Source organism: Mus pahari, chromosome 11, assembly GCF_900095145.1.
Source record: "Mus pahari chromosome 11, PAHARI_EIJ_v1.1, whole genome shotgun sequence".
NCBI lineage: Eukaryota > Metazoa > Chordata > Mammalia > Rodentia > Muridae > Mus > Mus pahari.
The window spans coordinates 54,800,339-54,812,469 of NC_034600.1; the positions used below are offsets into that span (position 1 = coordinate 54,800,339).

The 12,131-nt window shown below is 41.9% G+C and overlaps 1 protein-coding gene across 2 annotated transcripts in view; it reads right to left on the minus strand.

The window, feature by feature from the left end:
• The window catches only part of Wdr70 (WD repeat domain 70), a 200,156-nt gene extending 192,509 nt beyond the window's left edge, over positions 1-7,647 (minus strand). The window contains exons 1-4 of one of the 2 annotated variants that reach the window (XM_029544042.1): positions 7,562-7,647; positions 7,390-7,455; positions 2,022-2,105; positions 587-1,463 (exon numbers count right to left, since the gene is read on the minus strand). In XM_029544042.1, the coding sequence (XP_029399902.1) occupies positions 1,375-1,463; positions 2,022-2,105; positions 7,390-7,455; positions 7,562-7,586 (264 nt within the window). In that variant the 5' untranslated portion in view covers positions 7,587-7,647 and the 3' untranslated portion in view covers positions 587-1,374. Of the gene's footprint in view, positions 1-586; positions 1,464-2,021; positions 2,106-7,389; positions 7,456-7,561 lie in introns of those variants that run through there. The other variant, XM_021208261.2, reaches the window with a different exon arrangement.
• Between the last annotated feature and the right edge of the window lie 4,484 nt (positions 7,648-12,131).

A 12,131-nucleotide genomic window follows, 5' to 3' on the forward strand; every position in this document is an offset into this window, starting at 1 on the left:
ATTTATTGATGAGACAACATGGCTAAGATTTGCTTCACAATAATCAGAGAGGAAAAGCAAATAAAAATATTTATTATTATAGCAATAACAAAATAATAACTAATCATGAATAATAGTAGTGTATATAAATAGTAATACTTATCGGTTTATAATTTCTCATAATGAATTTTTAAAAAGCAATAGTAGCCAGACACAGTGTTGCACGCCTTTGACCCCACCACTTGGGAGGTAAAAGCAGGCGGATCTCTGAGTTAGAAGCCAGTCTAACCTACATACCAAGTTTCAGGCTACCTTGTCTTAAAAAAAAAAAAAAAAAAAGAAGGGGGGAGTGAGGGGGGGACCTTAGTGGCACATGTCTTCCATCCCAGCATTCAGGAAGTAGAGACTGAGGACCTCTGTAAGTCTAAAGGACAGCCCAGTCTGTATGATAAGTTTTAGTGAGATCCTGTCTCAAAAAAACCATATACGTACATATGAATATATACACATAGACATCTTTACATCTCACCAAAAAGGCTTACTTCCAATGATATTAGCTTCAAGTTCACCTACCACATAGTATATGTTATTGCTAAATAATGCACCATTTTAACTTTTGAACATTTTATTTATTATTGTTACATGTATGAGTGCTTTTGCCTGCATGGATGTCTGGACACCATATGTGTGCAGTGTCCAAGGAGGCCGGAAGAGGGTGTCATATCCCCAGACACTGGAGGTAAAGGAGCTGTGAGCCATCAGGTGGATGCTGGGAACTCCACCCAGGTACTCTGGAAGAATATCTAGTCCTCTTAATCACTGAGCCACCTTCCAGCCCCACAATTCAGCATTTTAAAACCAAAACTAACTGCTGGGCACAGTAGTGCACTCCTAAATACCTGGTACTCAGGGAGCTGAGACAGAAGGATGGCTTGGTCCATGAGTTCAAGCCTACCCAGGGTAATATCATAAGATCCCATCTCTCTTCTTTGTCACTAAAATTGAACTTGGGTCAGATCCAGGTATTGGTGGCTCGTTCCTCTAATCGGAGCATTCAGGAGGCTGAAGGAAGTCAAAGCCATCCTGGTCTACACAGAGAGTCAGCCAGGATTACAATGTGACCCTGTCTCAACTGCAAACAAAAACAAAAATAAACAAACATGACAAGCACTATCACAGCACTGATTTAAATCCAGTTGTTCCCAGCCTCCAGACCATCCTCTAGTGTAAGAGAGATCTGAGTTAGAGCCAAAGAAAGCACATTGTCAGTGGTCTCTGGAGACCCTAAGGTGGCTCCTACAACTGCCAACCATCTGGAAAAGCCATCTGAAAATAAGGCTTCATTAAGTGTCTCCTACAGCTCATTAAAGCAGGGATTCAACAGCAGCAGCCACATCAGTGTGTGTCACAATGTTCTATACTGTCTGGGTCAACAAGCAATGGTGACAGCCACCTCTGGCCCAGCCTTCCAAATACTGGTTCCGCTGTAAGCAGGAAAGAAAAAAACGAAATCAAAGTCAGACAGAGGCAGGAGGAGAGATACTAAAGAAACTGCTACTCTGCTTCGCTTCCTATAAATTGTAACAGTGGATCCGTGTTTGCTCATAAAGCACTTTTTGTGGTTTACATTTCATGGGCATGGGTGTTTTGCCTCATCTCTGTCTGTACATCACATGTGCCTACTGTTCACAGAGAACCAAAGACAATACCAAGTCCTCTGGGCGCCCACGTGAACACTACAGATCAAACCCACTGAGCCGTCTCTCCAGCCCCCACAGGCCACACTCTTACAAGATCCCAGTATATAGACCTTCTCTATCCAAGTAAAATACAAGTTTTGTCATGTTTAAAAAGGAAAATAGATATTTTAAATTCTTTTTCAGAAGGAACCAGGAATTACAATTCTCTTAGCAATTCTGATTTAAATTAAATGGGTGTTTGCAAATAAAAACCACGTTTTTGGAGGTTTTCTCTTGCTTTATCACTGTATAATGTTTATACAGCACTGAAGCCAATAGAGGGACAACACATGTGCTGCTTACCCAGTGTTTTCCGGCTTCTTTCCACCGCTGTCCTTCGAGTTTGCTCAAACATGGCCTCCAAGTCAAATGTGCGAGCTTTCTTCCCTAGGAGCAGAGCAAACACCACTGTGACCGATCACCTTGCAATGAGCTGGCCAGAAGCTTTAGGTGCCCCAGCTTTACTGATGGATCAATAACCACTCCATGTGTCTACCTGATAGCATGTTTCCAAGACAGTGATAAAACAGTAAGGGGTAAATAATATACAGATTCACTATTACCTACAATGCTTGGACCAGAAGTGTTTCAAGTATCAAGAGGTGGTGCTGTTGTTTTATTTTGGAATATTTATATATAGCTTAGCATCCCTAATTCAAAATAGAAAATATAAAACTTTTTTTGTTGGTGGTTTTTCTAGTCTTGCTTCAGATCACAGGTTTGCCTTGAACTCATAATCCTGCCTCAGCCTCACAAGATCTAAGATTATTACAGGTATCCACCAAAACAGAGCCAAAATCCAAAACTTCTGAGCACTAATATAATGTTCAAAACATACAAATTTCAGATTCTTAAAAGTAGGATTATGACCGGGCAGTGGTGGCACACACCTTTAATCCCCGCACTTGGGAGGCAGAGGCAGGCGGATTTCTAAATTCAAGGCCAGCCTGGTCAACAGAGAAACCCTGTCTCAAAAAACCTAAAAAAAAAAAAAAAAAAAAGTAGGACTGTGACTCTACTTAATATTAGCCAGTCAAATGTCTCATCATCCTCTAACTTACCTAGATGCCTACATCTTGAAACAGCACTGCTCTGTCGGGGAAAAGACTCTTAGAATCTGAGAAAATACCCTAACACATGACAAAGCAACTCCTCAGATAGAAACAGAATAAGGACTTTTTTTTTTTTTTTAAAGACTTTATTTACACTGTAGCTGTCTTCAGACACTCCAGAAGAGGGAGTCAGATCTTGTTACAGATGATTATGAGCCACCATGTGGTTGCTGGGATTTGAACTCCGGACCTTCAGAAGAGCAGTCGGGTGCTCTTACCCACTGAGCCATCTCACCAGCCCAGAATAAGGACTTTAAACAGACTACCTGGCTCAGAGATGCAGCACGGTTAGCAGAATGCCCATCTAGTATCACAGAGTCCAGGGTTTGAGCCACAGCGCTGTATACACATGCCTATACTCTCAGAATACAGAAGCAAAACAACCATAAGTTCCAGATCACCCATGTCTATGCAACAAGTTCAAGGTGAGCCTGGGATAAATAAGACCCTCACTCAAGAAGATGTATGTAAAAATTAATAAAATATAACAGATTCTCCTAATTATTTAGCCCATTCTAATCAAAGAAGCCCTTAAGTCAAAGTTGTAGAATATCAAGATTCAAAGCCTAAGAAGGAATAAAAGCACTGTAGCTGACTTAAAGATCATGAGACTACATAAGAATTAAAGGTATATGAAGAAGTGAAGAAATAGCCAGAAAGCAGAGATGCTTCAGTCTACTACCAAGAACTGTGTTGTTCATAGAACCAATGCCCTCACTCTAAACATGACAGAGCTACCAGATTAGGGCATATATGTTTACACCTGATTTCAGCCCTGGCTTCTAGAATAGGGAAATCAACACAGCTTACATGAACTGATAATGTGCAGAACTACCAGAAATTAAATCTAGGGGGTTGTTTTATTTTTTGGAGCTGTGAGTGGAACCCAGAGCTTTATGCTTACTAGGCAAGAGCTTACAGTGGACTAAACCCATAATCCTTTGGGTTGTTTTAAAATGCTAAATTTCTAGTGATTTGTTACAGAAGCACTTAAAATATATACACTGGTAACTATTTTTAGTTCACTATCCTAAATAGAGTATAAAGTTCTCAAAGAACCAAACACCAAATACGAGAGGTGGAGCTGTAGAACTGGGCCTGATCCCCCAACTATGTTCAAAGTCTTAAAACGTCCCCTACTTAGGAGGGAAAGGAGTCTTAAGGGAAGGAAGAACAGAACAAAGTTGTTGGCACACTGAGAGTTAAAAGCTTACGTGGGAATAGAAGGAAGGGAACTGGGGAGAAAAGGTAGTTTTGAGTAGGTTAACTTAAACTAAGGAGGTCTGAAAAAGCCGTGTGGAAACCTTTTTTTGAGATTCATTCAGTTTTATTTGAGTGTAAGGGTTTTGTCTGTATGTACCATGTGTGTGCCTGGTATCCACAGATAAAAGGAAATGTTGGATTTTAGAACTGGAGTTACAGTTGGTTGTAAACCTCCCGGTGGGAATTAAACTCAAGTCCTATAAAAGGAGTCAGTGATTCTAATCACTGAGCCATCTCTCCGGTCGCAGTAAACTAATTTTTTTAAATATAACTTTTAAAGGAGTTTGAACAGAAATATTCTGCATAGGTGGCCAATGCTTTTCCTAGAAGACACCGTTACATACTCAGTGCCAGGAGGCCCCAGAGACTCCCAAAACAACACAGGCTATTGCCATTAGTCTTAGTTGCCTATCACATAACCAGATGGTAAAACCCACTGCTGAAGAGAAGACTGACTGTGGCTGTGGCACAGACAGACAGCAAGCTGGAACTGACCTGGAAACTTCTCCTGGCTGGCTCACTTTTAATAGTGCCATAAATGCCAGGTAGGCCGTTGGGGATTAAAGTCATCAGCAGACTACCCAGCTGTGGACTCTGCATGCTACAAAGCTGGCCTGCCAGGCAAGACATGCCCACTGGTGAAACAGAAGCAGGAAGGCTATGAGAGTAGCCAACTCTTCTGACTGGACTTGAAGCCTGACCCATAGAAGGAAATACTTAGCACTATGAATCTAGTCAAAAGTCTCCAACTGAGGCGCTCATAGTGTCAATGGTGGCAACCTGCTTCTGAATACTTACGCTTATACCCATAGATTAGCACTGCTTTCAACTCCAGTCAGAGAAATGCTAATGTAGAGATTCATGACTGTCAAAGCATTTTGATAAGGGGCTGCTGAATGTTCTGTCGTAAGAGGCATCTGGACCAACCCCTGTGGCGTTTACAGAATACATAGAAGAGGGTGTGGGAAGAAAATAAGGGCCAGAGGAGAAGGACCAGGACATCTGTCCTCTAACTATGACATAGACATGCTCTCTGGACTCACATGAGCTAGAACTACCTTCACAAGACCCACACAGAAAGAAGCCAGTCGATAATTGCAACATGGACAGGGAAGGGGCTCATAAGGCTCCACCCCCCAATTGAGGACCTATTCACAACTAAAGGCTGCTGAAGGAGGGAAACATTTCTCTTCAGGGATATGGTCAGAGGTAGAGAGCCCACATAAATGCAGGCAGCACTACCTGAATGCAGAGTATAAGAGGAGTCTGAAGAGAGCAAGACGGAAGAATTCAGAGAGAAGTGGCCAGATGATCAAGATACACTGTAGATATATGAATGAAGCTATCAAAGAATAATCAAAATATTACAAAATATCTTAAACACACGGTACGAAAGCCAAGTGGTGGCACACTTTGATTCCAGAGCACTTGAATTCGAGGCCAGCCTGGTCTACAGAGCATTTCCAGGACAGCCAGGGCTAAAGAGAGAAACCCTGTCTCAAAAAAAAACAAAACAAACAAACAAACAAATAAGGGTATCTTTTAATTGGTCTATTAATGGGCCATGATGTATATACATCAGAGCTAAAAAAAAGAAAACTTCCACCCACTAACATAGTCACAGACTATCCATCCCTCCGACTCTTGAACAAGGTACCCAAGGGTTTTTGTTTGCTTCCTAATTTTTTAGTTTTTTTCTAAACAACAACAAAAAGACAGTATCTAACCAGGTGCATAATACACCGTAAAACCCCAGAACTGAAGAGTTAAGAGGCAAATGGGTCAGAAGCAAATGGTCATCCTCAGCTACATCCACAGTTTAAGGCAAACCTGGGCTATGACAGGACCTGTTTTAACAAATAAATAATAAATAAATAACAAAAAACAAAAAAATAAAGACAGTCTAACTACATAGCCCAGCCTAGCTTTAAACGTGAAACCTGCCTCACTCAATTAGATTCTTGATACAAGAGTATCAAGTAATTAAAGTTTTAACAACTCTCTCAACAAAACAAAAATTAAAAATTTAAGTGATACAAGTTCTCTGGACACTAAAATAAATCAAGTTCTGCGCTAACAGTGCAGCTTAGGCAGGAAGTCCTGTTAAGTCCTACTATTACCAAAAATAAAATGTTTTGGAGGAATATAACACAGGAAAATCTGCAAAATACTGTCTTAGAGAACAATGTTTACTCATAATGTGATATTAAATTTTAATATACACCAGGAGATCTGAAAAACAGATTTGACTTCCTTTTCTTCATGATTCTCCTAATTTTCTGAAGTCAAAAACAGGAGCTGGAGAGATGGCTCACAGGTTAAGGACACTTGTTGCTCTTGCAGAGAAGGACATGGATTTAGTTCCCAGGGCCCACAAGGTGGCTCACAACCATCTGTAACTCTAGTTCCACGGGACCCAGTGACCTCTTCTGGCCTCCATAGGTACTGCAGGCAAATGGTGCACAGACATATAGGCAAAACAACCACTGAGAAATAAAACTATACATACATTTATCTTTAAAAAAATAAATCCACCGGGTGGTGGTAGCTCAAGCCTTTAATCCCAGCAACCGAGAGACTGACGCAAGCAGATCTCTATGAGTTCGATGCCAGCCTGGTCTACAGAGTGAGCTCCAGGAAAGAAAGAAAACCTGCCTCGAAAAAGCAAAAAAAAAAAAAAAAAAAAACAAAAAAGGAGGAGAATGAATAGGAAGAGGAAGAGAAGAGGAGGAAGAGACGAGGAGAAGGAAAAAGAAGAAAAGGAGGAAGGAAAAAGAAAAAAAAAGTAAGTACTGTAACTTTTATCGACTCATTACCTGGAAGATAGTAAGTAGATGACTAATTGAAAGAATGAATGAATGAGAACTAGATACATCAGAGGGACATTTGTTCCCAAAAGAAATTACAGGACAATTTCCATTTGATTTTTGCTAGCACTGATACTATTAACAGATGATTATGTGTTTTGAGACTGGTTTTCTTTTTTTCAAACACCTAATAATGTGACAAGACCAGGGTATACATTAAGACTGAAGAGGAAGAAACTCAATAACCACCATAATACTATTTAATGGCCACCACTATTAAAGTCTTTCTCAGACTGGGTCACGACAGTAATCCCTTCCAGTCAAGGTTTCCAACTGTCACCTGAACTGGTCTCCACAACTTAAATGGGACCGACGCGACTCGGATTGGGCACGGCGGAAGGCGCCGATCAAAAGTGGCAGCTCTCCTAACCTTCACCCGCAAGCCCCCGGGCGAAGTCGGGCTGGGCTCTGCCCAGGGCGGTCACTCACCGAATCCCGTGAAGCCCATGGTGACCGCCAGCTGAGGGTCCGGTCCCGCCGTGTCTGCTCCTGTCACTGGAGCAAGAAACAAAGGACAGACCGCCCGTCAGCGCGGCCCGCGCTCCGGCTGCCCAGCACGGCCCTCCACCCCGGCCGGCCGGCCCGCTTAACCCTAACCCACCTTCGCTGGACCCCGAGGGCTCCATGGCTGCCCGAGCCCACCGCCTCCGTGGATGCAGCAGCGCGCGACTCCCGGTAAGCCTCACGGGAAGTGTTGTCACCGAGACCGCGTCGCCAAGAGCGGCCCGGCTACCTGGGAAGGCAGGCTTTCGGACTCTCGCCCCCTAGCGGTGCGGAGGGAACGCGCTGACCAGACCGCGCCCCAGTTCAAGCCCTGAGGAGGTCTAATTTGGGAGTTCCCTAAAACTCCGGTTTCAGATGCGTTCTCAAGCAAAGTCCTCAAACATTTCTAAGGAGAAGTCAACAGTATCTTGTTATTTGCATGCTACTTTTATCTATACTCGTAATGTACTTGACGTACATGATGAAACTTCCAATGCTGCCCATCTTCTCTATACGCTTGAAGAAACCACTATCTAGTTATAAAGATGCCAGAAAACTGAAGAATTGCGAGGAAAGTTTAAAGCGCTTGCCCTCAGTTTACTAAGGATTCCAAATGTTACATGTTACATAACTACTGTGTTTCCAGTTCATTTTAGTTTCTTTACAACTCTGTTCCTATTCTATACTATGAATGAATGACACATCATTTATTATACTTTTAAAGTCTAAAACAAATACTTGGTTGAATTTTTTTTTTTTTTTTTTGGTCAGAGTCTCTCATTATGTAATCCATGGCTGGCCTGGAACTCAGAGACCCATCTATATGCCTCTGCCTTCCAAGCTTTTAAAGATGTGTGCTACCAAGCCAAGTGAAAATATTTCATTTTCACACGTACTTAATTATTGTGGAAGTGGTGTAAGCAGGCCATCCTGTGCTCATGGAGATCAGAGAACAACCTGCAGATCTAGTCTCCCATGAGATTCTGGGGGGGGAATCTCGGGTCACAAGCTTAGTAGAAAAGACATTTTACTACTGAGCCTTCTAGTCCACTCAAGAATGAAAAAAAATCTTTTTTTTTTTTTTTTTTTTTTTTTTTTGGTTTTTGGTTTTTTTCGAGACAGGGTTTCTCTGTGTAGTCCTGGCTATCCTGGAACTCACTCTGTAGACCTTTGATAAAGTTACTCCTGAGCCCCAATATTCTACTCCTGTCTCTGACGATGGTTTATTGATGATTATCTAATACCTCCATTGTACTTAGAGTAAAAGACAAATTTAAGCAAGGTGTGGTGGCACACGCCTTTAATCCTAGCACTCGGGAGGCAGAAGCAGGTGGATTTCTGAGTTGGAGGCCAGCCTGGTCTACAGAGTGAGTTCCAGGACAGCCAAGGCTACAACAGAGAAACCCTGTCTTGAAAAACCAAAAAAAAAGACAAATTTATTACTAAAAGGAAGCTGTAGATCTGCGGTTGCTTAGCATTGACAAGGCTAAGGGTCTGTATTGGATCTCCACCACAAAAAAGAAAAAAATTAATAAAAGGTTAGCCTGAATTCCAAAACCTTTCTTCTATTCCAATCTTGTCATTTTCAACATTTCCAGCCATTCAGTGCAGGGAGTGACCTCAGAACACACAGTCTTGAAATCTCTAACTCTTCTCCAAGTCCTGCCTCCAACTGTCAAATTAAATCTCTCCTGCTTTTGAAAGCATCTGTAGAACTGTATAGGCCTCCAACTAAATAAGCCTCACCTACCATGTGATACCCTAGTCTTTCTTCATAATAATGGCTGGGCAGGCAGTCTGAGTGGTTATTAAATGAATTAGTAAGAAGAAATGGTTGTGAAGGCAAGTTACTTTTCCTATGTGCAAGATGTATATAATTTGTAGCAATGAAGTTTGGGTTTGCCTCAAGAGATTACTAGTGACAAATTACCCTGAACTTCAACCAGTAAGGCGAATTTGTTTTGCCTACACTCAAATATGTTATTATTAGTGCTAATATTTCTTTTCTGAGCACAGATAAGCGGTCATTAGATACTGGAGTAGAACTTTATGAATGAGATTTATTATGCACCCATAACCTTTAAGCTCATAAGTAATGATTTCAATTCCTCAATTGTCAAGGAGATGAAATTTTGAGATACATGATATATTAAACTTTAAACTGAAAAGCACTAGAGGGAAATGAAAAATAAAGAATAGCTATTCCATCACCCCATTAGAATGGGTATTCATCACCATAAACATCATTTTAAAAAGATGCTCTGCTATCAATCAATGATGACAACGATGCAGCTTCCACATTAAACTATTTCTGTTGAGTCTGTGTGAAACAACTTCATAAACATAACTGTAAAGTGTAATGGGAGATTTTTATTTCTTTTGAAGAAAATGAATTTATTCATTAATCAAAGCAGGAAGCCACTCAAGCAATGATTCCCATGCAATCTGCAAACTGTCTAAGAGTGCCTATACGATCAAAACTCTTCGGTAAATAATCTGAGATACCAGTTGGGGATTTCTTCACTATATTGATTATATTGACCGTTGAAGCAAAAGCAATGGCGTACTAAATTATGGCCATTATAATATTAGCTTTTCTGAATAATGATTCATCAATTGGGCAGGGTCAGACAATAAGCCGTTTAAGTCTGTACTCTACTGGACAAGAAAGAACCATAGCCAAGAAAACGATTGACTGGTGGAAAGCCCTTAGAGGTTAGATGCTATATTAGTCACGGTTCTCTAGACTCACAGAACTTCTGGAATGTCTCTCTATATTAAGGGAATTTATTGTAATGATTTAGTCTGTATAATAACTAACCCAGCAATGGGCAGCTGTGATTGGAATGTCCAAGAATCTAGGAGTTGCTCAGTCCCGTGAGGCTAGTTGTTTCAGCTGGTCTTCTGAATCCTGGTCCAGCTGGAATCCTGAAGAAGTAGGTTCCAACAGATGTGCTAGCAAGTAAGTGCAAGCAGGCAAAGAAGACTGAGTTTCCCCTCATCCAATGTCCTTACGTAGGTCTCTAGCACAAAGTGTGGTCCAGATTAAAGGTGTGTACCACCACGCCTAGATTTGGAACTTGCTTTGACCCAGGCAGACCAAGATCTGCTGGCCTCAGTCTCCTGGGATAAAAGGTATGTACTACCTTGTCTGGGCCTAAGCTTTTCATGGCCACTCTGCCACAATATCTCCATGTCAAGATCCAGGTCAGAAGCCTGTGTCTTCCATCCTCAAGATCTGGATCACAGGTGTGCCCTCCACTTCTGGATGGTAGTTCATTCCAGATGCAGTCAAGTTGACAGGTAGAAATAGCCATCAAAGAAGGTAACTCCTGATTGTTAAGATAAAGTATTCCTTGGGATTCCAGGATGGCTCAGTGGATAAATGTGTTTGTCACTAAGTTAACTACTTGAGTGCAGTTCCCAGGCCCATGTGGTGAAAGGCAAGAACCAACTCCTACCTCTGACCTCAACATGCATTATGCCTGGGCATATATGCAAGCACACACATACAGAAGATGTCATCAGTGCTCCCTGGGACTGGAGTTACCAATAGTTGTAGCATCTATGTTGATACTGGGAATGGTCCCAGCTAGTGCTCTTAACCACTGAGCCACTCAAGTCCCAGATTTTTCTCAAAAGAGTAAATAGTCTTTGAAGTTAGTTCTGTGTGGTGGTTTAAATATGCTTGGCCCAGGGAGTGGTACTATTAGGAGGTGTGGCATTGTTGGAGTAGGGTGTGGCCTTGTGGGAGGATGTTGTCACTGTGGGAGTGGGCAATGAGACCCTCCTCCTAACCACATGGGAACCAGTCTTGTCCTGTTTGCCTTCTGAACAAGATGTACACTTCTTAGCTCCTCCAGTGCCACGCCTGCCAGGTTGCTGCCATGCTTCCACCTTGATGAAAATGAACTGAACCTCTGAACCTGTAAGCCAGCCCCAATTAAGTGTTGTCCTTTATAAGAGTTGCCTTAAGCCAGGTAGTGGTGGTGCATGCCTTTAATCTCAGCACTTGGGAGATAGAGGCAGGCAGATTTCTGAGTTCGAGGCCAGCCTGGTCTACAGAATGAGTTCCAGGACACCTGGGACTATACAGAGAAACCCTGTCTGGAAAAAAACAAAAAAGAAAAAGAAAAAAGAAGAAAAGACTTGCCTTGATTATGGTGATTGTTCACAGCAGTAAAACCCGAAGACATTCTCAACTTTTATTTTGGAAACAGGATCTCATGTAACCCAGACACTTCAAATTCTCTCTGAAACTGGCCTTAAAATCCTGAGTCTCCTGTCTCTGCCTCCCAAATGTCGGGAATACATGACACAATGCTGGATTCAGTTCTCTGATTCTTTATTTTTAGATTTATTGTATGTATATGAGTATGTTGCCTGCGTTCGTGGAGGGGCACCAAATGTATGCTTGAGACCCTTGAAGTCTAGAAGATGGCACTGGATCTCCTGGGACTGGAATTACAGGTGCTTGAGAGTCTCCATGGGGGTGCTGGGAAGCAAACCAACGTCCTCTGGAAGAGCAACAAGTGCTGTGTCTGTACCATGAGCATGCCTGGTGTCTGCAGAAGACAGAAGAAGGCATTAGATCCCCTGGAAGTGGAGTTACAGACAGTTATAGGTCACTATGTTAGTGCTGGGAATCAAATTTAGGTCCTCTGGAAGAGCAATAAGTACTTTTAACC